Source organism: Anguilla anguilla, chromosome 16 (genome assembly GCF_013347855.1).
Source record: "Anguilla anguilla isolate fAngAng1 chromosome 16, fAngAng1.pri, whole genome shotgun sequence".
NCBI lineage: Eukaryota > Metazoa > Chordata > Actinopteri > Anguilliformes > Anguillidae > Anguilla > Anguilla anguilla.
Window position 1 is genome coordinate 14,617,505 of NC_049216.1, and position 26,208 is coordinate 14,643,712.

Sequence of the window (26,208 nt, forward strand, 5' to 3'; positions counted from 1 at the left end):
CCTTTATTAAAATGTACAATTCACAACCGGATTAAAATGAAGAAATTTATTAAGTTAATGCATATGTTCACATATAATCTAAAGACCCAACTATGTTAAAAAGATAATGAATGTTACAGACATGGACAGGTTACCGTCACACAAGAAATTAATGAAAGAAAATACCAAACCCCAGTTGTTTCTCCAGTGGTAATCCCAAGAATGTGCCAAGACCAAAATTAAAAAAACAAAAGACAGCAGAATATTCCAAAAAGACTAGAGATGAAGTATAGAATGCCAGACTTCGATGCAGGACTCGTGCCCACTTCAAACTCTGTTAAAAATTAACTTCAAAATTTTTTCTCCTGGCCTGTGCATACTTAATTAAGGATCAGTGAGGACCCATGAAGTACCAATTTATTCCCTTGCATATATTATTGGTTCAGGTCAATATACAATATAAAACTTACTTTTAAGGTTATAGGTAAATTAAGCCTCTGTCCTAGTGAGCATTACAGTGATTTTAAATATTAACGGTTTATAGATATTTTTGGGAGAGACAGCTTCGGCTATGGGAATGTTGGTGAGCTACTATGCTGAGAGACGATATCAGGTAATAATTAAACCGAGTTACAAAGTCAGCAGTGATAATCTTACTTACGCCTTATTCTGGTATGGCCTGCCCAAAAAATCCAACATAGTGCCTGTAGGTGTATTAAACATTTTTTTTGGGTACAGAATTCTGAGTATGAGGACTGCAAAGATGGGGTTTCCCAAGCCACCCCTGAGGGGGAAGATGGGGTGGCAGTGCGCTCCTGACCATGCTCGTACAATCCTTAGGTTTTTTCCAATACGGATTTTATGCCTTACCTGAAATGTGTGTCATTACAGTTATTGACATTACTTTGAATATATATTTGGTGGATGTGTAGTGGATACATCCCTCTGTGATAATTTATGATTATTTCAACTATTTTCAGCAACTTTAATATTCTTTATTTTATACACAGCTTTATGCACTAAATACACACAGACACGGATATAGCAAATCCTGAGTGTGTGAGAGAAGAGTGCTCTGTCGCCTTATCTAAAGGCACACATGCAAGTATTCAAAATTCAAAGGGAATATTAAATCTTGTCAAATGGCCGATTTCAAAAAATACATCCATATATATATATATATAACAGCCTAATTCTATTTCCAGAAGTAATACCTTCAGAAAGAAAGCTCAATATATTATTTTTGTAACATCTATAAAACTAGGTAAACTATCATATGGATCTACTTAAAAAAAGAACTTTTCGAAGGATGACGTATTAATAAAATTCTTTCATAGTTCATTATGAAATGCATTAGACAGTCAAGAATTATTGCACAGAAACTGTAATATAGCTTTTCACTCAATAAAATATCAGAATAGAACTGCAGTCAAGATTAAAAACTAGATTTTATGGTATGAATCAAATACCGAAAAATGCTGGACCCTCTTTATACAAGAGATCACTTGTGCGTATTCCACAGTTTTTCCACTGTAAAGAGCAAAAAACCAATCCTGGTGGCAATAGGTGGTTCTTTACAGCACATGATCATTTTACACAAGAAAGAATAACAAAAAAAAACGTATGTCAGTGTGTGTACCTGTTAAACTGAACGTTTATCAGGCACACACTTCAATTATTTGATAGATATCAATCAATTACATTTTCTACCTTAAAGGCACATTAAGCATTTATAGATGTCTGTAAATGTAATAATTTAATAGCTATTTTTGTAATAAAGTCAATTAAAAGGGAGTCCTTTGGGTGAGTCAGACATCAGGCAGTCTCATTGGTTTGTTTCTTAGTCAGCCAGTCACATGGCAGAGAGCTCACAGCACAATCTTAAATGAACTGGAGAGAAATTGAAGAAGGTAATTAGGTCAAAAACAGTCATTTAAGAAATATTAACATATGTATACCAATTTTAATTTCAGATTTGAAATGATCAATGTCTGCTCACCTGACAAAATCTGGTGATCTGGAAATTACGTGCTGGAACTCAGAGAGGTTCACTGTTCCATCCTTGTCGATATCAGACTCCTCCAAGATCTGAGATTGTTCAAAGGAGATCAGACACGAGGAACCCCTTATGAAGTGGCTGTTTCTTGTTGATTCTATCAGCTGCTTCAGCTTGAATTCCTCGATTTCCACTTATTCGGACAGAGCACTCCACCAGCACAACTTAACAGAGTGTTACAGTTTGTAGTCCTAAAACCCGGAAGTAAGTTCGAATTTTTGAGCCATGGGTTTTTCTCGTCAGATTGCCAATGCATTTTTCCCATAGGGAAAAAAGTGTGTTGAATTGACCCGGACATGCTCACAGATGATTAAGGTGTATGGCCAAAAAGAACAGACTTACATTAGTGATGAGCTGTCTCATCTCCTCAGGGTTTAGCCTGGTATCCTCTGTCTCCCCAGTCAGACAGTTGACCAGCTTTTCCAGGTCCCCGCAGTCCAGCGTGCCGTCATCATCAAAGTCTAACCAACACACAGTTATATTCAATGAGTGCCACCTGCCTCACCAGATCATAAATAGATGTTAGAAATGTTTTTGATACATGTTAAATGTGTTCCAAGTGTGAATTACCCATATGTCTGATCAGTGTTTAGTGTGATAGTGGGAAATCAGACCCTCACCAAAGATGCGGAAGGCGTAGTGTGATTTAATCTCCAGAGTGGCAGAGTCACTAAAGGCACTCAGAAGGTCCAAAAAGTCCTCAAAGGTCAGACTTCCATCTTTCATGTCAGAGGTGGAGAACACATGGCAGATCCTTTCACGGAAAGGGTTGGACTGGCAGGGAAGACCAAATCAGGGGATTTGTTAAACTTAAACTGCATACAACAAAAAGCAAACAAAGACTGCCACTCCCTCTCATTATGGGGAATAATGAGTGAAAGGTGATGACCTGAAACCAATTTGTACCTTGAGCTCTGGCATTGTCAGGATCTTTTCCATGGGAACACGGAGGCTAGGACTACTCCTCTCCTCCTTGGCCATCAGCTCACTGAATCTCTTGTGGGCCCTGAAAAAAAAGATTAAAACAACAGACTTCGTAGTTTCGTTTTTTTTTAATTTTTTTTTTTTTAATTGATGTACCCGCAGCTACCATAAAATATCCGTGCAACTGAATCATATCACCCTGTAGTAACAACGGATTGAAGTCCAAATTCCATGGCAATTTACTCATTTCCTGCTGAGGACACATAACAAAACTACATTATGACTAATAAGGCAAGGAAAATGTACTTACAGCAGGATTTCTTGCTTTGTTAAAAATGTCAGCTCCTGGAAATTAGACAAATTGCAACTTTATTAAGAGAATGTTCAACGAACAGTGCAACGTTGGGTAGCTATATAAAAAAAATTAAACTTGCAAAAGGGAAAAAAAATTAAAGTATAATTAATGTTAGTCTACGTTGCTAACTATCTAATCTACCAAGAAAGCCAATAATACCAAGCCTACACAATTAACGAACATGAATTCAGTTTAAAAACAAGCCAAGTGTGTTCCAGGTTACCCTGCTAGTCAGATATTACTAGATGAGGCTCAGAGGATGTTTAGCTCACCAGCTGTACGCTAGCTAACGGTAAATTCACGTTAAAAGCAGGAAAACAGCAGATTAAATTGAATCGCGTTCAATTTATCTTCCAGATTCCTAGCGACCCACATCGCTGGCAAGAATAGCACTTTAATTGGTAGTTTTAGTTTATATATGAATGGCATTTATTTAGCGATAGGATGAACAACTACGTTAATCCGTAACGTTAGCCTCTAGCAAACTGGCTTCCTTACCTGATACTCGGAAAGCAAATCCTTTTGTAACTGACTGGCCGTTGTTCCCATTATTAATGTTAACTTCAACTAGCAAGTAGCTATAAACGAATCAAGTTAAATTACTATGTAGCTAAGTGAAAAGTTGAACAAAATGGTCTCAAAGAACTTTGTAGCGCTATAGTAACTTTGCCACTTAGTTGATAGCATTAGCAAGACAACTTTTTCTACTTCCTTTTCCTGTAGCTAGCAAGCAATTCGCGTACCTAACTAGTAGGCGAGTTTATGGTTTCCATAGAGACTAGCTATATCCACTTGAAAATGGTAAAAAGTCAAAAACTGAGCTAAGGTTCCCGAATAGAGTTGATAAAATAAAGCTAATTCGTGCTGTTTCTCCGTTGCAACTACTTGTAGCCTATGTGTTTTTTTAACGTATTGACTAGACTGGTAGCAAATAAGTATAAAGTGACAAAATGTGTCTTCCGTACGCTAATTTGGTTAAGCGATACTGGGAGCGACTGATAAAACATTAATTTGTTTTATCAGTCGTATAGGGTACATCGTATACAGTTCAGTGAGTTCCATGTATGTAAAATGGTAAATGTAACTTATTCGTGGACATATCGACAACGTTAAGCTGCCTGGCCATAGGCTACATGAGTTAGCTCCATTTTGAAACGTTATACATCAATAATGTAAAGACAAGTAAATTAATAATGTGACATTTATGTAGCCAATTAACTTTGCTTTACACATTAATTATACAAATATCGATATACTGTAATCATATTAGCATAATTAAACATTCTCTAACTTTATTAATAGAAATATATTTTATCCATATTTGTGAAACATCCCAATGCTTTCTGCAATGTTTTTAAAAACTTAGTTGCGACTGAAGAGGTTTAGTCTAACGTTTACACTCCAGCACTGTAGATGTCGGTAACACACCCTTCAGTCGGTGTTAGAGCCGTCATTACCGAGCGTATGACGTCATTTTGTAGGCCAACCCGGACGTTTTCTTTCCACCATGGGTTCCTTCAACAGATTTCTAGTGTTTTTTCCCCATAGGGATTTAGTTTTCTGCCGAAAATAAGGCCTGTGGTTAACGTAAGCCTAAGAGAGTTTCGCGTTTTGTTCTAGGAGATAAATTACACCCTTTAATATCTCAACCGTAAATTTCGAAGCCACTATGTGCTTTACAGTGAGTTGCTAACCAATTAACTACAAGTTGCGATATTGAAACTACAACACCGGTCGCATTGTGTTACGTCACTCTATACTAGTAGTTTCCATACTGGCTCGCCTGCACGCGACAGCCTTTGTAGTTTCAATATAGTAATTTAACAGCTTCGCAATCTACGGTTGAGATATTTCCCTATGGGAAAAAACATGGGAATTTTGCCGTGGGAACCCATGGCTAAAAATTGCGAACTTACTTTCGGGTTTTAGGACTACAAAGTGTAACCATAGAGCTGTAACCCATGAATACCGTGTGTTTTGCGTAGCCTTGCGTCACTGCTCTGCGCTATCCTCGTTGTGCATCCGATTAGGCATGTGACCTCTGAACTGTGTATTGCATGTGACCAAGGGCACACCTGAGCATGTCTGTTGAGCGAAAAAATAGTACTTCCTGGTTCTGATGCGTTCCCCCATGTCCTCCCCATAGGTTTCTATTGGCGTCGCTGTCTCTACATATATTCTCTAAGGAGCTGAACTACTACAGATTTTGAATACGAAATTAAATCGGTTAATACGAGAGAGTTCGAGGAAATATCACCAGGACAGGTTTCTGGAAGTTGAGATCAAGTCGAACTGGCTGGATAGCTAGCCCATATGGAAAGCTTTTTGACTCAGCCTTTTGTTTACAGTGACCAGGATTTGGTTCGTCGTGTTGTGCGCTCCCAGGGATGCGAAACACTCGAAAAACTGTCTAAATTTGACAAACGATTGCGGTCTACTTGGACTGAGAAGATGGAGCATGGGCTATTCCGTTATCCTCTCGGGGATTTAAAGACACGGATTCTTCCCGGACCGTATGGTTTCGTAGCTCAGCTTAACATCATGCGGGGGCAAGAGAGGCGAAAACCTCAGCAAATATTCAGCATAAGGCAACGATTTGACTCGGAACAATTCAACTTTAATAAGATACATTCTCATGAAATTCTATTTCAGATAAGCAAACAAAACTCAAATGAGGCAGATGTAGAACCTCAATTCAAAGACATCACGTCACGCTGTAATGAAAATGGACTTGAAGGAGCACGCGACAAAGTGATTGTTGTAATCAACGTGAGTCCGCTCGAATTCGGCCATTGTTTATTTATACCGGAACCGACGCACTGCATGCCACAGATCCTTACTGCCTCTGCCATTCAAACTGGAATTGAGTCTGTGTTTCTAAGCGCCGATTCAGGATTTCGAGTGGGATTCAACAGTCTAGGGGCATTTGCATCAGTTAATCATTTACACCTCCATGGATACTACTTAGACTCGGAGCTGCGGATAGAATCTGCTCCGACCGAACCTTTAGTTCCCAAGAAGGGCTTTCACCGATTAATTGACTTCCCGTCCGGATTCTTGTTTTATACGGAAGGAGAATGCTTGCATGAAACTGCCACTGTCATTTGGCAACTGACAAACTTTTTAGTGGAAAGAAATGTCGCACATAACATGTTTCTTACCAGGGGTTGCCCACCGGGTAAGCGACATGAACCTGCGCTTTCTCGTTCTGGTGTACGCATAATCGTGTGGCCAAGGATATCCTGCTTCGGGGCGAAAGAAGAATCCGCCTTCAACGTGGCTCTTTGTGAGTTAGCTGGGCATTTGCCATTTAAGAACAGAAGGGACTTTGACGCCATCACTGAAAGCGAAGTGAAAACCATTATTCAAAAATATCTCCTTCCCGGTGACGAATTTACGCAGTTACAATCAGAGCTATGCAAACAATTACAAGTACATCAGTAGCGTAGGCTACTATCCGCGTAGATAATTCAACATATTTTAGAAACGCATGGTGTGTGAACCTTTTGCATAACTTTGGTGTCCATGATAATCCAAGAATGGTCGGGTGCGTGACTGCTTTTGTCCCAGCACTAAAACACCTGATTCAACCAAAAAAAGAAAAAAGGTCACGTTCTTCCATTAGAGCCTTTATTAGTTGAGTCAGTTATTTTTGTGCTGGGGTAGAACCAAAACCTTCACATAGACCAAGCGTTCTTGGATAAAATAAAAGATTTAAAAAAAAACTGTCTATTTCCCTTTGACTGGAAGGCATACTTGTATCTCCCCCTGTATCCTCACTCTGATCATTTTTTTTTCGTAATGTCTATCCACCACTCACATGTGTTTGTATTAAGCATCTCATGATATTTGTGTGTGTGTTTGCATGTATGGTACATGGCCTTTCAGTATTACTGACATTAATAGTTTATTAGTTGAGTCAGTTATTTTTGTGCTGGGGTAGAACCAAAACCTTCACATAGACCAAGCGTTCTTGGATAAAATAAAAGATTAAAAACAAACTGTCTATTTCCCTTTGACTGGAAGGCATACTTGTATCTCCCCCTGTATCCTCACTCTGATCATTTTTTTTCGTAATGTCTATCCACCACTCACATGTGTTTGTATTAAGCATCTCATGATATTTGTGTGTGTGTTTGCATGTATGGTACATGGCCTTTCAGTATTACTGACATTAATAGTTTATTGATATGTGTTATGGGAGAATTTCTGTGCTGGGTGTCAAATTTGTATTGTCCTTTCTGTCTATTCTATGTTCATTGCTCATATGGGCCTTCCTTGCTTGGACTAATTCCATTTGACACTGTGTGCTAGGAAGGGAGGTTGGATGTCGGCGTGTAGCCTTGCTCTCAACGTTTGAGAGCAGGATGGATGCACCACGACCCGTGAAGTAGTCGTGGTTGCCTGCTCATGGGAAGGCTTCACTCACTCCTTGTTTAATTTGGGTTTCCTACTATTTTATGTGTGAAATTCAGATAGTCTTGCCTTATGTACCGTACATTCTTGTGGCACATATTTTAAGTACTGTATAAATGGCATTAAGTTGATTCTAACTGTTTCCATGCTGTTTTTCACAAAGAGAGTGAATAGTTTTCATTATTTTATTATTTTGCCTACAGCCTGGTGTGCTGTGAGGGGAAACATGGCATGGGGTAATATATCTACATAACAAAATACTTGATTTTATTAATATTGTACTATTTTATGTCATCCAGTTTGTTGATGGAAAAATACAAGTTGGAACTATGTCTTTGAGAAAGATGCGTGCAGGAGAGATAGTGACGTCTTACACCTTGCACAATCAGACCATGTGACTTGCAGAATGTATAGAAGTTGACTCCATGCCCAGAATCGCTTTTGTCTTTTTATAATCAGCATGTTTTGCATAATCATTCTTCTCAGCATAGTTACTGGCACCTTATGCATGTCATATATAATCAAGGAAATCTTCAGATTATGAAAATACAACAAGCTGTTGTTTGAATGTAGCCAATAAAACTTGCAAAAGGGTGTATATGCAAAAACAATTATTCTTATGCGACAGGCCGAAGCCTCATGCTTTGAATTCGTGTGGTTTTCATCCTAAATTATATAGTAGGATCAGTTAAAAATGTTTCTACCCATGATTCATAAAATGGGCATACTAATGAATAAAGTTTCTTAAAGCACACATACGCACGTTTCATTTTTATATCACAAATGTCCCTAAAAGTGTGCTTTCCTGAACAAGCTTTATGACTCCACCCAGTGAACACCCTCAATTGTCCTTATATGGTGGCTTCATACATCTTTCTTTCACTATTTAATTCACTTTAAAATGGCAGTAAATCTATGCTCAATGGCGCAGCTGCAATTGTAGTAAAATGCCTGAAGAAAATGCCTGTGATGGATCCTAGAGCCAACTTTTTTAACTTAAAAATTATTTATATATATATGAAAAACAGCGTGTGCGCAGCGTGTTATTGCGAGGTGCTGGTCCGGCAAGATACAAACAACATGAACCGCGTGTTTTAATCTGACACAAAAAATAGCTGATGACTGCAGTGGCGCAGCCGCCTGTGCTCAAAGCTGCTGGCCAATAATAGACCATATGCCCAAAGAGAATGGCACTTGCACCATGTTCACCTGAATAAGATTATGTTCCTTACCTTTTGCAAGTGAACAAAAAACATTTCTGCTGTCTAATTTAGACAATAATGTAAGACTTTGAATTGAATTAGCGAATGATTTGAAAATAAGCCTACTAATCATTGAAATACTCATTGGATGAGTGGGCTGGTATTCATTCAAAACCATGTGAGTTTACGCTTATGACTTAAAAACGTTATGACTTTGCAATGGTGGTGCTCTGTGTCTATTTTACACATACATTCACGTGCAGAGCACTCCAAAAAGTCGAATGAATTTTTATCTAAAACTAAGCGGCATAGCCTACATGGGGACTAAAGTCCGAGGACACTGCCAACGCTAATTGTTTCCATTTATCAAGGGCTGGTACAATTATGCTGTTACTTCTTATTTGAGGATACATTAGCCTACACAGCTCGAGTTATGAGGTGTGTGAGATTAGATGGGCTTCCCCCCCCCAAATTTCGGATGATATACACTGCATAGCCTAATAGAGTATTATGGATGCCAATTGGAGCATCAGATTATTTTCAGAAGGTCACTGAGCACATTTAAATGTATTCGATTATTTAGGTGATTTATGCTACCGTGACGCTCTAAATCTTGCTGTGGTGCAGCACCATGGCTGGGTGCAGCACCATGGCTGATTATTAGCAGAAACTCTGAAGCTGTATAAGTATAGCGTAATAATAGCATATAATAGGCTAGTCTGTCAATTTTGAGTAATCAAAACTGCGAAGCGTTCATGTTCATGTTGTTCATGAGAAACCCAATGTCTCGCACCGAAACCCGCCCCCCATAAGCATTAGTCAACTGACCTTAAAGAGGCCGCTGACATAAACACAACCGATTGTAAAATAACCTACATTTTAAATGACTTTATCGGTATATTTTTGAAGAAATTAAGCAACACCTTTACTCTGCATTTTTATGCGAACTTTGTAGATGTCCTTTTTAAAAAAAGTTTTTGCAAAAAGAGCCATGCAAATAAAATCAAATTCAACTGAATAACTAACAGTTCAATGTAAATAACAGGACTTTGTCAGACTTCGCATCCACCCCAGCAACAATCAAGCTCCAATAGGCGTTGTCTGGTGCGAAAGTTTAGATGAAACCGGTTCCATTTGTTTTTTTGCCAAATTGTAATCGAACTCTATCAGTTCTTGGAATTTTGACAACCCATATATTAGGGATCATGTCGAATACAAATACCATATTCGGTGACCCTCTTATAATGCGTTCTCTCCGAATGTTTTATCCTCCCGAATTTTCCCAATATTATTTGAATTCGGACCCCCACCCCATGAACAATTGTGGACGCTGTAGTTATAGAAATGATAGGCTTGGAGCTTCGCGGAGATAATGCCACCGACAGGTTTTCTCCGAAACTGAGACTTTGAATAAGAATAAAGACTCTCCAAAGAGAATACATGGAGAAATGTGCTGAAAACAATAGGCCTTTTTTGGGTTTTGTCGTGCACATTTTAAGCGCTTTTCTCAAGGTTTCTGTAATATGCCTCGATAGCTTACATCTTCGCAGCCTATATAACAAAACGGCTATAATGTATAAATACAAACGTTGAACTCATCTTTTTATTTCAGACTCATCTAAAAAGAGGTCCATGGCATGTTTTGCAACTTAGATTTATTGAGTTGTGTCCTATTTCAATAAAACAGTTTTGTAATATATGATTTCCTAATCTTTATTAAATTGGGTCGTTACTGGTGCATAAATCGATTCTGTCATGCTGGTGCAGCAGCTTGTCTTCACAAAATACAACTTGGGGAAATTTGAGTAAGAGCTAAGAGCTTTTTGATGTTTAATTTATCCAAGCTTATACAAATCAAACATAAAGGTAAAGTGAGACTACAACAATGAGGGGAGAAAAAGTGTTAACAAACAAAAAAACAACACGTGTGCCTTAAATTCTGTAGTTTTTATTTAATTAGGAGTTCAGGGGGTACAGTAGTTCATAATGAAGATGAGAAACTATTTTTTATTATAATTCTTTTTAAAAAGTTTATAATTGACTTCAGTGTCCCTCAGGTAGGGGTGATGGTGGAGTTCATGCTGTTCATACTCTGCAGTACAGAGTAAGGATGAATAACTATGTTTATATTTATTAAAAACATTTGCCTGTGTTTGAAACTTTATTTTGACTTTGTTTTTTTTGTTTGTTCTCAGTGTTATAAATGCCTGTTATGGCTATATAACATATAGTCCGTTGTTTGTTAAACACAGCTTTAAAAAGCATATTACCTTTTGTTAAACTACATTATTCATAATGTTGTTGTAAAATCATCTCAACAATAGCAGTGCCAGTAATTATAATGGTAAAAATCAGGGTTTTTTGGCATTTTATACAGCTTTGGGTTAAACTCTACACACATCCGGTTTTTATCCAAATACAAATACAAATAATTTTTTGGTTGAACAAATACAAATGCCATTTCCCTCTACCCCTACCATATATACACTGTAAATAGGTTCAGAATCAATGATTTGATATGTGGATTGTCAAGAGGTTAGCCAAAGCTATAGGTATTTTGAATGTAGCCTTGTTGGTGGCCCTGTCTATAGGAAAAAATCTCTAGCCTCACAGCTAGGATGTACAGATGGTTTTCCTTTTATTTTAGGGCTGTTGAGAAGTAATGAATATGTGAACTCAAAATGGGAACATAAAATAGAAAAAACTGTGCGATCAAAATTGTATTTCAGTGATGAATCAATGTCTCCTCTGCTCTCAAATATCACTGGATGCTTCAATGTCGATTCCATTAGAAGGGATTTCCCAATATCCTTTCATTCTTGCCATACACTAAATATTTTTGTTTATAATTTAATTACAACACATTTGTTTTTTCTGAGGACTATATTACATGTAAAGAGGGAAAGGTTAGGCTATTCAATTTAATATATCTTTGAAGATATTATTTAATAATACTGTTTTTGCACTGCTCCTTTTCTCTACATGGTATTATGGTGTCATGGGCAATCTTAAGTGTGCCAACATTTCAGCTGTCAGCACATGAAACAAATGCTTGGCCTACATAGTGTAGGGTGTGTAATTTAAAAGGCAGCCTTTTGAATCTGAAGACACAAGTTGGACTACACCATAATTCTTTTCTGTCAGTAGTTTGATTGCGTTCCAACTGTTCTACTTTTATTGTATTATAGGTCTGACAAATTAGGCCTATTTGGCCTATATACTTTAGGCAGGCTATTTAGTTGGGACCTATGTGGTTCATGTTTATTCAGATTTCAAATTTGGTTGAAGAAAGTCTATAATCTGTGTTTTAATAAAAAATGATATATATATATATGCATCAGAGATGATCTGCTTATCCCAATTCAACATGGCTAATACTAATCTAATTGTACTTATATGAGATAAAAGCAAAATTGACTGGACTTAATATATTTCCTACAGTGAAGTCTCTCAATCACTGTCCCAAATTGGACACCACCACTGGATGCCAACACTCAATTTCAGTGTAGACTTATAGCCTATCATTTTAGCAGGATTTTACTATGATTCATTGGTCCTCATGGTTCTTCAAAATCATAGAGCTCTATTTACTTCATGAGCTACAGTCCAGGCATCACCAATCATAAACTGTGAAAAAATCAAGGACGTCAGGTGAACTCCCCCATGCCATTCCAAACATATTAAGATACCGAGATAGTTTTAGTTTCACCATATTTTTGGCTGGTCATTTTTGATTCTACCTTATATCTCATGTGCACATAGATTCTGCATAAATTGTATGGTGCTCAAGATATAGCTAAAATGCCAGCTTAACAACGCATGAAATTAAATATTTACAAATATTTTTGATGACAACTGAAAATAAGCATGTAAGTATGTTCAAAGTGCATTTATTTTTGTTTGAGCGCTTCAAACACACAAAATTAACAAAAATGAACTGAATCATAACATTATTGAACGAGACCATTTGTGTTATTTTAGGTGCAGATTGCATGTGAGTATTCCTAAGAGAGAGTGCTCATATGAGTACATTTGAACTGTTAAAAGAGGAAGGGCACTAATAAATGGGTGTTCTGTGTATGTGAATACTATCACTTCATCTAATCTTTAGTGAGCTGTCAGGAGACACACGCAGAACATAGTCCTTAAATAAGAGATCAACTACCAGTTATTCCACATTCTTATCTCTGTTAAAAAATTCTTTTGTCGATATATATTTTTTCAGCTCGGTCCCAGCTGAACTGGTATAGCAAGTCAGTCTCATAAGAACGATTGCAGCTGTTGAGGGCTCCAAATCAAAGGTTGCCACTGGGGTGTGCTTATTTTCAAATTATATTTTACAATGTTACTCTGAAAATACATACAGAAGGACCCTAATTTTGGGTTAGCACTTGGGAAGTAATTTGGGCAAGGATCTTACAGTAATTCGTAAAAACTTGACAGCCCATTTGGTCACATTTGAACTCCTAGCCTGAGTCATGACTGGAGAAAATATTTGATCCTCCTCTGAGGTAGATTACCAGGAAGTTTGAAGTCAAAGTTTAATAGTACAACAAAGCCAAGATGGATGTCTAACCTGTGTCTCAACCTGTCCTGTGAGAGATCAACCTCCAGATCTGCTCTTCTGTTGCTGCTGGAATGTACTGCAGGTGGAATGTGGGTTCACATGATGAAGAGTGTGACCAAAAGCATCAGTGGAATGCAGACTTTAGATAAAGATCACAATGCTCGATCTCCTGTGCTTTTCGCATGTGACTATTAGACCCTTATCAATGCAGGATCAATTTGTGAGTAGTAGCTGATTTTCTGTCACATGTTTAACACTTGTCTCCCCATATGCCCTAAGCACATTCTTGTTTTCTTTGCTGGGCAGTTTATGGAGTTTAAGACCACAAATTACACCGACCAAAACAAAATTGTGGAAAACAATCCTTATCTGGGTCTAATAGCCCATAAGATTTGAAAAGACACCTGCAAACCCCAGATCATTTTTTATAAATTACGTTATTAACCAAAAAATACAGTCATATGAAAGGAGTTGTTTGTGGAAATTCGTGTTTCTTTAAAAATTGTAGTAATTTTACAAGTCAAAGAGTTTTTTGACCCAGACCTGACCTAAGTCATTTTTAGATAATTGAATGTTAATTTCTGGGTCTGGCCTATAATGATAGAATACAAGAAATGGCATGGGTCAATAGCTGAAATGTGTTTTTAATTGCAATTATCCATATCATAATAACCAACAAACACTGTTATATAAAACAACGGCTGATTATGTAATGCTGTCAAAATACTGTTTTTGTGCCTCTTCAGAACATGTTGATAATATCTGGAATGTACCATTTTTCTTCATCACCCCCCCCCCCTCCCCCCCCGCCCCCACACACATGCACACACTCCCCCAGCCCAACCTCCAGGGCTTTTTGTGCTCAGAAGGGTCCTCCATGTTGCCTGTCTAGACAATAGGCCATCTCTGTGTATTGCCAATAGCTACTAACTGAATCTTTATAATGTGCATTTCCCCTCTTGGAGATCGGCTGTCATTTATTTAGCAAAATTGTTTCCATGCGTCCCAGCCTAAATGAGATTGATGACAGATTTATCATAATTCTCACGCTTTCTCATTAGCTGCTTGCCAGAATACACCCACTCCTGTACTAATCAAACCCATCTGCCACCTTTATATATTTATACAGGTTCTGTGGAGAATATTTCAACTCATAATTAAATGATTTGTGTGAAATAAGAGCTAGAACAGGACAAGCATGTTCATTCACATATCATAGGATTAAAGGTTCATTCTTTTTTTCTCCCAGTGACATCAATTAGGGTTTAAAGCTTTTATTCTGTAAACTTATTAAAGGATTAGATCTTTCAGATGTTTCCCCATCTTCATTCATAATAGTTATCTTTGAGCATGTGATGGTGGGGTTCACAGTAGTGACTGCCCTTTCAAAACCTCACCTTAACACCGTTAATAAAGCTCTTTTTTCTTTACATTATATAGCATGATTCAATTTTTTACAATAAATGGCTTTAAAAAAATTCTATAAAATAATTTGTAGGTCACTCAAATTCACAATATATTAAACATCAAGCATGACAGTATTTTCTGCTTGAAGAGTGACTGCAAAATTTAGCATATGAAGAAAACTCACTAATTTAGATTAGAAATATTCCATATATTGAAACTTTAAGAGAAGATAAGATGCTTATCTCTAATGTTCCATTTCTCTTTTTCTCTGAAGTGGTTTTTCTCAAAAAGCACTTTATTCATTAATGAAGAATTGAGTAATTACACCTATGCACAATGGAAACCAGATAACTTTGCTTTTGATAATATTTAATATTTAGTTTTAATGCCCTTGCACCTCAGTATTACCCGAAAACGGGTTTGGAACGTGACGCTCTCGGGGGGGGGGGGGGGTTTGCTCGGGGGAGGGGATGACTGCTCTGTGGGTGTGGGGAGGTGTGTCTGTGGCCACCATACAGGCAGTCAGGAGGAGTGACACACCCCCAAACCAGTTCTATATAAATCTCCCTAATTACAGCAGGTGATGTTAAGGACCAGGGCATTTTGGCAGTTGCAGTTTATCCATCAACCTGACTCAATACTGAATATGGGGAACTGCATTCAAGGTGTGAAGGACTTCTTCTGTCGGCCAAAGAACACTAATGTTCGAGTGAGCCTCCCCATGGTGTGCTTTGTCTGGCAGATTGCTATGATCATTCTGTTTGGCGTCTTTATCCGCTACGATGAGGAGTCTGACACTCACTGGAGTGAACACAGGAAATCACACAACATATCAAGTGATATAGAGAATGACTTTTACTTCAGGTACCCAAGTAAGTACATGACTCTGACAGCTGCAGCTCTGTCATTTCTGTGTTTCTTCTGGGATAAAATAGCTTTGGAGATAAAAAAGTTTTGGGCTAAAAAGCTTTTGGGGCAAAAGCTCAGGTGTGCTTGTGGTGCATGATCTTCATTGAAGGAGACTTTTTTAAAAGCAATGTTAGTGCGGTTTTGAGAGAAAGGCTGGGGGTAAAAGGCTTTTGGGTACAAAGCAATGAAGCTGGAGGTAAAGTAGGAAAAGTACATGACTCAAAAGGATATGAGTTTGACTGTTTTGGTGGCTGTGAAGTTTTATTCATTTAGTGTTTAGTGCACCCATTTAAATCAAAGTATCTTTTACTGTGGAGGGCCTCAATTTTGAGAATCACAATTTGTTTTAAGCAAACTTAAATATCTGAAAGGTACCACATCTCTCAGAGAACAGTTCTACTGAGTCAAGATTATTATGTCACAACTTGTGCCCTGAAAAACGCTGCACCTGTATTATAGCACCTGTATATAGAAAAAATGTTCTCACCTCTCTTACTCTTTTTCTGTAGAGCACAGCTTATTAAAATGCATTATTTTATCTGGTTTCAGGCTTCCAGGACGTGCACGTGATGATCTTCGTGGGTTTTGGCTTCCTCATGACCTTTCTGAAGAAGTACAGCTTCGGTGCCGTGGGTTTCAACTTCCTCATCGCCGCCTTCGGCATTCAGTGGGCTCTGCTGATGCAGGGCTGGTTCCACTCCCTGGACCACACGGACGGGAAGATCAAAATCGGCGTTGAAAGGTGAGGGAAATGGTCTCCGTTAGAGCAGTGCGTAGAACCGGTAAAAGAAAGGGAGCGCCCTTTCTAGCCCCTGCCAGCCCGGTATCGGTGCATGTCCCTGAAGCTATAGCCTAACCCCCTCATACCCCCTAACAGGTCCCTTTTTTGGGCCAGTCCCCTATGAAAAATAACTCTGTGAACACATAACCTGTTTACACTTAATTTCTTATGTTTGCTCCATGTAGTCTAATGTCTTTATCAGAAATTATGAAAGTGAAACCACAAAATGAAAATATTTTCACTGTGTTTGATGTCACTGGTCAAGTTTGGGCATGTTCAATGCCGTGTAATCTTCAGTTCTCTCTGATTAGTTTGACAATGTCTCAGACAGATCTGGGCCAATAAGACATATTGTTAAAAGACACCTTTAGATTCCTGCATTGGGTTAGATCTGTCAGATTTTCTGACAGCTTCTTCATATGTACAAAGATAACTCATCCAATAGTCTTCGCGGTTAGTTTTTTTTTTGATTCTCTATCTTTACATCCTGTACAAGCTGCTGGCTGTTCACACTGGGCTGAAGCGTACATACAGTCTTGAATAGAAATTAAGATGTGTCTAGAACAATGTGCTTGTGCTTCCTCTAAAGTGCACTTTGCCTTCCTAGCCTCATCAACGCAGACTTCTGTGTGGCCGGTTGTCTGATTGCATATGGCGCAGTTCTGGGGAAGGTCAGCCCGGTCCAGCTACTAGTGATGACACTCTTTGGTGTGACGCTCTTTGCAGTGGAGGAGTTCATCATTCTCACCGTCATTCATGTAAGCCTCACAGCTGCTGCCTGGTGGAGGGGGATCGAATGTATGTGTGTGTGTGTGCGTGTGTGTGTGTGTGTGTGCCTGTGCGCACGCGCATCTGTATTAACAGACGATGCTTTGTGCGTTTAACAGGCCAGAGATGCCGGTGGCTCCATGGTGATCCATACTTTTGGAGGTTATTATGGTCTAGCCATCTCTTGGGTTCTCTATCGCCCTCATTTGGACCAGAGCAAACGTCTGCAAGGGTCTGTGTACCATTCGGACGTATTCGCTATGATTGGTGAGTGTCAGCTTCACTACGAGTCTGAGGGTTTCCTCAGAGTTTCAGTAACCTATGGGTATATACAAGTGTGTGGTGTAAAGCATTTGATGATGTCTCATGAGTAACCACATTACATGATCTCCCTTCAAAGGCACGCTCTTCCTTTGGATGTTCTGGCCCAGTTTCAACTCAGCAATCACAGACCATGGTGATGGGCAGCACCGGGCAGCCATTAACACCTACCTCGCCTTGGCATCTACTGTCCTGACCACCGTAGCCATCTCCAGTGTTTTCCAGAAGAAAGGCAAACTGGATATGGTAGGACTGAGCAGAGAGTGATGATGGTGATAACGATGATGTTGTGTATTACTTTTATATATTCGTATACGTTCGTGACATTTTCAGAATGCTCACCTCACATCAGCAAGAGGTTGAGAGGGAGCCAAAAGTGCTTTAGAGGAGGGATGCGTTTAATTCTGCTTGTGTTCTGACAATGCTGTTCTCTGTTGTTATGCAGGTGCACATACAGAACGCCACCCTGGCGGGTGGTGTAGCTGTGGGAACCGCTGCTGAGTTTCTGTTGACACCCTATGGCTCCCTGATTGTGGGTTTCTGCTGTGGCATTCTGTCTACTTTTGGCTACCTCTACATCTCGGTGAGTTGATCACACATTGCCCACACGCCACCTTACAGACAGCCGACATGAAACCTTATAAGCTGCCCTTATTTAGACACTGTGAATGTTCACATTGCATTACATGCTGGCTAAACAGTGTGAATACGCAGGGGGCTGAAGTGCTTTTCATTCCCACAGCCGTTCATGGAGAAAAGACTGAAGATTCAGGACACCTGCGGCGTACATAACCTGCATGCCATGCCAGGAGTGATTGGTGGCATCGTTGGGGCCATTACTGCAGCAGCTGCCTCAGAGTCCACATACGGACATGAGGGGTGAGTTGCCCTTTGACCTCTCAGACCTGTCAAATGTCGAATTGAGAACAGAACAAGGAGAGTGCACGTTGTAGCAGATAGAGACAGAATGTATCACGTGATGATGATGATGATGACGATGATGATGATGATGATTATTATTATTATACTGCATCAGCAATTCTTTGTTGGTTTTCATTAATGTACACCTTGTTCTGGAGGTGATTTGGTAAGAAATTAGATTAAATTCTTATTTAAGGTAATCTGTCAGTGAGTGAGGATGTCAGATTTTAATGATAAAATCTTGGAACTCTTCTGCTTCTCATAATTAAGGGAATGTGCTACAAAGGAACGTACCTAGAGCCCACTAACTAAACAGACCTACATTAATTAGCAGTCATTTATTTAACATTTAAATAAAGGCATTAATGTAAAGTTAACCTTACCTAGTGTTGTGGGTGTGACTTGTAGGAAACCTACAGGATTATGTGTGCTTAAATGACCAGGGTATTTGGAATGAACATGTCTGTTGTCCACAGATTAATCAATACCTTCGACTTTGAGGGGGATTTTAAAGATCGGACCCCCAATATTCAGGGTGGCCACCAGGCAGCCGGGATTTGTGTGGCCATCGTTTTTGGAATTGGAGGAGGAGTATTAGTCGGTGAGTAAAACTGGAACTGTACATGCAGACCTAAGCCATATCTCATTATTTCCATATGGAATGACCTCTTTATGAAAATATCTTGATAATATATTTTATGTCAATAACAAGATATGGATAATATATCATAAGGTTGCCTCAAAAGATGTGGCGATGTGTGTTGTTTGGTGTGCATGAGTAGAGGGTGGAGGCGTTAAGGGAGAGATTTGGGGGACTTGAGAAGTGCTCCAGGTTAACTTTCTCATCTCTACATGCAGGTATCATCCTGAGGCTGCCAATCTGGGGGGACCCTGCAGACGACAACTGCTTCGATGATGAAGTGTACTGGGAGGTGAGGACACTCGCATACAGCACGTGCTAAAAGTATTCACCACCAGGCAGTGCCATTTGCTTTATCTGATCTGCAGAAGCTGCCGAAAGTGAGCTCAGAATCACCAAGGCTAATTTACTTTTCCTTACATGACTATTATCCCCCATAGTGTAATCAACACCTCCTATAGAAAAATGTATTTTGTGCCAGTGATTCTACAGGCAGGGTGAGAGGAGTAAAAGTATGACATGGAAACTGAAACTTTGCTTGTGGTTTGCCTGCTGACAAAATTACCTAGTTTAAACGGAGGGGGGTTTGAACTGAGATTCTCAGCTGAGTGTTTATGATATCACGGTGTACTTTTGTATATTTAAGGCGTGTCTGTGTATAGTTGCATATTTATATCTCTCTCTAATGAGTTTTGTGTTTTTGGTATCTTTCTGTGTTTAGCTGCCTGAAGATGAGGAGAGCATTCCCCCAATTCTGGAATACAACAACCACATGAGCAACAAGCAGCAGGAAATGTAAGTTTGGGCTGATGGGAAAGTGAGCATATGTGAGGCTGTAACAGAGTGCCCTTGTGCACGACATGCACATTTTTGGCATAAGCCTTCCTTGTGCCCAGGAATAAATGAAGAGGTCATGCATGTCCTGCCTTCATACATGGATGCAATAAAACAATAGTTTATAATATTCTAGTGAGTGCTGTCAACTTCTCTCTTTCATTTCTAGGTTGTGGCATTCAGCACCCTACAGTTAATATGCTTGAGTGAGCATGTTTATTTAGTTTATTTTCGAGTTCAGGGAGCTGAACCAGTTATTCTGTGTATCTAATAAAACAGGGTATATACACCCATGTCTGTACTGAGGTGGTGGAGACAGAGGTGTGTAGGTGTGCTGGCTCAACAGAGGCAGTGAGCTGATCTGAGATCAGTCATGTGCTCACACTATGGGAAGCCTTTTGGTTTGTAAGTGCTCTCTTCACTGATCCCAGGTCTGAATCCAACTTCTCTGTGGAGCAGAGCTAGTGCTGCAGCCTGACGCTCTGCAGGACTACAGACCAGTGCCTCAGCTCTTCCATAGCAACAGCCATTAATGAAGATGCCCTTCTGGAAGCGGGGGAATGCACTTGGCCAGAGTGACCTGCGAGAGACTGCTCCTATACTTATTACATTAATGTAAGCCATCAGCAATTAGGGAAATGTCAGAGACTCAGACTCCAAAAGTCCAGAAGGTGATACCTGTTAGTATGATGCTATTTCTTTGACAGTGTGTATTATATTCGTAAAGAATAATTCTGTATTGATTACAAATGTAGCTTAACTAGATTTCATGACTAAATTTCATGTCTTAACTAGATTGATATGGCATTGCTTATATATATATATATATATATATATATATATATACAAAATATCATAATATGACCCATAACATGTGGAAGTGCGTGTGTGTGTGTATGTGGCTACGTCTCTGCGTGCATGTGTGCGTGAGTGTATTTTTACTATTTGTAATGTCTGGACTGATCACTGTTAAAATTAGGAAGATTTGCTGCATTGAAGTAGTACAGAAACATTATTTACTAATATATTGGTCCTCATTTTAATGTATTTCACATAATATGCTAATTAATGTCACATCTTATAATCATTATTATGCTTTTACAAGAATATGTTATTACAGGTTTTGCAGCTGTATATAGACTTTTACATTTGTGCCATATTCACTTTTATAATTATAAATGGTTAATTATTTTAATAAATGTCTGTCAGCTCTGCGAAATAACTAGAATGTGACACCAATAATATGGCCAGACTCAACCCAGGAATCTAAAGTCTTTATTTAGCAGAATCCTTATCAAGCTGTACAATCATTAAATTATTTTTATACTAAGCCATATTTTCAAGTATTCAATGGGCAATTTTACTCTGTATTTTAATTAGACTGCACTCTGTATGTTTTAAATAGAAGCTTTTCAGCTATACTATTCTCTGCATTCAGGATTAAATGAAAGCTATTGAGGCTGTATGTTTGCTGGTAATCTGCTAATGTACGTGTAGTTTTGTTTTTAACTGCGACCTTTATATAGCCAAAAACATGGGAGACACATGGCCAATGAAAAACTCTTAATAAACAAAATGTCTTGATTGCTTCTGAAATGCGTACCAAAGTCTCTTTCCCAAGATTACATTACATAATACATTTGTGAAGGGGTATAGTTGATATTTTTGTGTAATTTTATATTTTGAACATGTAAGATCAAGTATTGCGTATGATGCCTTGTGTTAATGTACGCAAATGAATAAACTTTGTAATAAATAAATTACAGATTTATTTGTGTTATTCAGCAAAAGGATTCAGTAAAAATTTTGGAGGACATGGAAAGATGGAAATGCTAGTTTGAGTAATTGAATAATGCTTTAGCCTGAGTTATAGCATTTTTTTGAAAGTCAAATAAATTTAACCACTAGGCATCAGTAATATTATTTAAATTATAAAAAAATAGTTGCACTTATGACTTAAGTTTATAAAAATACCACTGATTCAAATTAATTCAAAGCAGAGTATTACTGTACATCCTTTGAGCACCTTTAGACAGAAAATATTTCCCATCAAGTACTAAACAAGCCCACTCTAGTTTTTCCAGCCATTTTGTAGGAACAGGATATATAGTGGTATGGTTGCCATGGTCTATGCGTTTGAAAAAATGTATAAGAAAATACATTTATGAAATTTCATTTGAGCTGTCAGTTTTGGATTGGCTCCAGTTTTTGATGAATAGTGGGTGTGATCCAGACAAGAATCTCATTTCATAATGTGAATTGTGAGCACACAATTAGTGTTGACTGCGGTGATCTATTTGCCCTTCGGGTATGCTACTCCAGGCGATTGTTTACCTGGCAACCACGCACAACCATATCCAAACATGTGAGAGCCTCTTTGATAAAATCAGTGGTTTAACTTGAGACAATGATCAGACAATACAGTAAGTAACAGCAAAATGCAAGAGAATCTTTAGATACCGATAAACATGCAGATTAAAGTTTTAAATCGAACTATTCAAGATTACCTTATCTGTACAGTACATGTGACGTGTGTATGCGGGTAGGTGTGAAGCGTTGATGTTGTACAAACTTGATGCTTGCTATGCTTAGTTGTAAGAAAACAAGCTGAGGGTGCGATAGGCTGTGATTTACGCTACAGTGTAATTCAGCCATACAGCTGCTCTTCCTACCTTTTAACTGGTATCAAACTTTCAGGCTGAGCTTTAGTGTCATCAGTAATATAGCCAGCTGGTACACAGCAAGGCCTTTGTATTTTTTTACTGTCAGTCTGTATCTATTGCCAGATATATCTAGCAGGTTATTTGTGAGTTCCTTCTTTAATTGTGCAAAATTATATTTTGAACATGTAAAATCAAGTACTGCATATGATGTCTTGTGTTATTGGACACAAATGAATAAAATTTGTAATAAAATTAATTACAGATTTATTGGTTTCATTCAGCAAAAGGGACAAGAATTTGGAAGAATCAGAACAAGAATTTGGAGGACATGGAAAGATGGAAATGCTAGCTTAAGTAACTGAATAATGCTTTAGCCAGAGCATTATTAGCATTTTCCAAAAAAATAAAAAATAAAATAAATAAATAAATAAAATCAATAATAAATAATAACCACTAGGCATTTGTAATATTATTTAAATTATTTGAGCAAAATAGTGCCGCTTCTGACAAGTTTAGCTAAATGCCACAAATTAAAATTCTAAACAGAGTATTACATGGTACATCCTTTGAACACTCTCAAAAAGGATGTGTTAATATCTGTCACACTTACTGTGTTACTACTTTTGTGTTACTTTCAAAACATTTTGTGTTGAAGTTACTCATTTTGTGTTACAAATATTCAATTTATGTGTACAAAGGGAGACTTTTTAACACAGGCTGTGTTGAAAGTAACACAAAATGTGATGTCCTTAATGGAGATGTGTTAAAAAAATGACACGTTACATGTTGTTTTTAACACATTTTGTTTTGAGTGTGAATAATTTTGTAGTGCCTTTAGACAGAAAATATCTCCCATTAAGTACTAGACAAGCCCACTCTGCTTTTTCAGCTATTTTGTAGAAACGGGGTATATCGTGGTATGGCTGCCATGGTTTGAAAAAAAAGAAAAAGTACCATGTAATATATTTAAGAAATTTCATTTTTTTTTCTGATTTCTTATTTTGGCTCCAGGTTTCGACAAATAGTGGGTGTGATCCAGACAATGATCTCATTTCAGAATGTGAATTGTGAGCACAAGACTAGTATTGACTCGTGATTTATTTGCTCTTTGGGCGAGATACTCCAAGCGACAATTTACCTGGCAACCACACACAACCATACCCAAACACGTGCCAGCATTTTTGATAAAATCAGTGGTTTCACTTGAGACAATGATCAGTAAGTGACAGCAAAATGCAAGAGAAGCTTTTGTCACCGATAAACATGCAGGTTAAAGTTTTAACTATGTGACGTGTGTGTGCCTGTAGGTATGAAGTGTTGATGTTGTGCAAACTTGATGCTCGCTAAGCTTAGTTGTAAGAAAACAAGCTGAGGGTGGAATAGGCAGTGATTAACACTACAGTGTAATTTTTTTTTTCATTCATTCAACCTTTATTTAAGATTCTCGGTGACAGTTGAGGGTAGGAACCCTCTTTCTCAATGCGTCAAGATTACAAGAGGTATAAGAAGTAAAAGAAATAAAAAAGCATAAAAGAGATAATAACAAGCATCAATTAAAAACAGTTCAAAAACAGAATCAAAAGTGATCAAATCTGTGATCAGGGATCTAAAATGGCCCGATGATACAATGTAATTCAATTGAAGTCTTTTTTGCAGTTCATTCCAGGTGTGAGGGGCCATCTTATCTAGTTCTGCCATACAGCTGCTCATTCTACCTTTTAACTGGTATCAAACTTTCAGGCTGAGCTTTAGTGTCAATAATATAGCCAGCTTGTACACAGAGAGTAGGGATGGTGCTGAATACAAATAACCATATTTGGCAGTACTCGAATACTGCATCCTCTCTGAATGTTTTCTCCTCCCGAATTTGGTCAATATTTTATTTGGATTTGGATCTTTTTCTCTGTTAGACTCACACACACACACACACACACACACATACACACCTGCAGAGAGACAGCGAGTGAGAGTTTCCCTTAAAACTAGATTGGCATACCTTCATGGTCACTGTGTGTATTATATATTGAAGCAAATGTGAGTAGAAGACAGGACTCAAATGGATTAAAACGAGCCAAGGACTATAGAGTAATTACAGCAGCTACTTCTTTTCTGCTTTATGTGTTGGAGTTGCTCCTGGGATGTATACTTTGTTGTACCTGAATCTTTGGTGTCTGTGTTTGTGTCTTAGGGCTGCAAGGGGAGGTAATGTGGAGAGGTCTATGGAGAGAGGCGGAGCTCCTGCATCACCATTTACAGTATGGCTACCAGAAGGAGCTGTTATTTCACACAGCATCTCTCGGAGCTGCAAAGAGACAACATCTAGTTAGGTAGTCTACAATTTTCTTTTGTCTGTTTTCTGATGGTGACTGGTGACCACAGCACCCATGTTTTATGAATGCAATTTAAGTACTAATGTGGCACTGCCTCCATTCACTGGAACTGGTCTTTCCCATTTGTGAATATGAAGATTACAGGCCCTGGAGCTGGAGCTGCACATGCAGGAGCAGCAGCGAGGCCACGCTGTGCGGCAGAATGCGGTCGCATGGGCAGAACATCAGGCCCTCCTGCAGGAGACCCACCTGCTGCTCCAAACCCTACGTCAGCTTCGACAGAGGCTAGAGGAACAGGAAGCCTAATCCCACCTCGACCAAACAACAGTGGCTGCAGGAGGCTGCTCTCTGTCTGGCTGAGTGGTTTCTGATAGGAAGATTGCTGATTCTCATTTCACTAAACTTAAATCTTTAATCAGAATATGTTAAAAAAATTTTTTGAAAATGAACACTATTTATACATGTTCTATGTCTGCCATCTCATAACCCTTTGTATTTGTATTCACATTTTAAACAAATGAGAGTGGATCCATTTATTACTTCCAAATGACATTAAGTTGTAGGCTGCAGCTTTCAATTAAATGCAATAATTAAATGTAAAAATAAAATAACAAGTATGTAGAGTTATGGTTATTTAATTATAGTTATATGATTTTAGTTATTTCAAATTCATTTTAAACAAAATAAATGTAAAAAAGAAAAAAAGAAAGAAAAAAAAGTGATTTAATATTGATATTCTGTTATCCATCCTCCTATTTTCATTAAAGAGAATCCACTGAGATGCAAAGGAATTTAAATGGCTAAGAACAAACGGTAACATCCGAGTCACAAATCATTTTGCGTAAAGGTGTTGAATGTGTCAACGACGACTCCAATCGTGTTCGATTCATGCCTAAAACGGACGACCGCGGCAGGACTCGAACCTACAATCTTTCTTTACGATCCGAAGTCAGACACCTTATCCATTAGGCCACTCGGCCAACGGGATGTACCCACCAACATGGTAAATGGTACTATAAAAAATGTCATATATAACACCAGGAAACATTGGCTAACAAAAATGACGAGCTGAGTCGGCTACAAATAAAAAAATACCTCCCAACCACTGAGTGTCGCTGTGTGTTAATTTATGCTG

The 26,208-nt window shown here is 38.4% G+C and overlaps 3 protein-coding genes across 3 annotated transcripts; 2 read left to right on the top strand and 1 right to left on the bottom strand.

Annotated features, from left to right (window-relative positions):
• Positions 1–31: 31 nt before the first annotated feature.
• LOC118214736 (calcium and integrin-binding protein 1-like) lies at positions 32–4,043 on the bottom strand. Its single transcript, XM_035394917.1, has 7 exons — positions 3,813–4,043; positions 3,270–3,304; positions 2,942–3,041; positions 2,656–2,809; positions 2,378–2,496; positions 1,979–2,067; positions 32–1,869 (listed from the first exon to the last, which is right to left on the bottom strand). Exons 1-7 carry the CDS (start codon positions 3,861–3,863, stop codon positions 1,848–1,850), a joined length of 570 nt encoding a protein of 189 aa, XP_035250808.1. The 5' UTR covers positions 3,864–4,043; the 3' UTR covers positions 32–1,847.
• Positions 4,044–4,312: 269 nt separating this feature from the next.
• On the top strand, positions 4,313–8,484 carry gdpgp1 (GDP-D-glucose phosphorylase 1). Its single transcript, XM_035394913.1, has one exon. It carries the CDS (start codon positions 5,628–5,630, stop codon positions 6,756–6,758), a length of 1,131 nt encoding a protein of 376 aa, XP_035250804.1. The 5' UTR covers positions 4,313–5,627; the 3' UTR covers positions 6,759–8,484.
• Positions 8,485–15,436: 6,952 nt separating this feature from the next.
• rhcgb (Rh family, C glycoprotein b) lies at positions 15,437–21,832 on the top strand. The gene is made up of 11 exons (XM_035394912.1): positions 15,437–15,778; positions 16,365–16,557; positions 17,204–17,354; positions 17,484–17,631; positions 17,765–17,931; positions 18,131–18,268; positions 18,428–18,564; positions 19,083–19,207; positions 19,465–19,538; positions 19,968–20,041; positions 20,512–21,832. Exons 1-11 carry the CDS (start codon positions 15,490–15,492, stop codon positions 20,543–20,545), a joined length of 1,530 nt encoding a protein of 509 aa, XP_035250803.1. The 5' UTR covers positions 15,437–15,489; the 3' UTR covers positions 20,546–21,832.
• Positions 21,833–26,208: the final 4,376 nt, after the last annotated feature.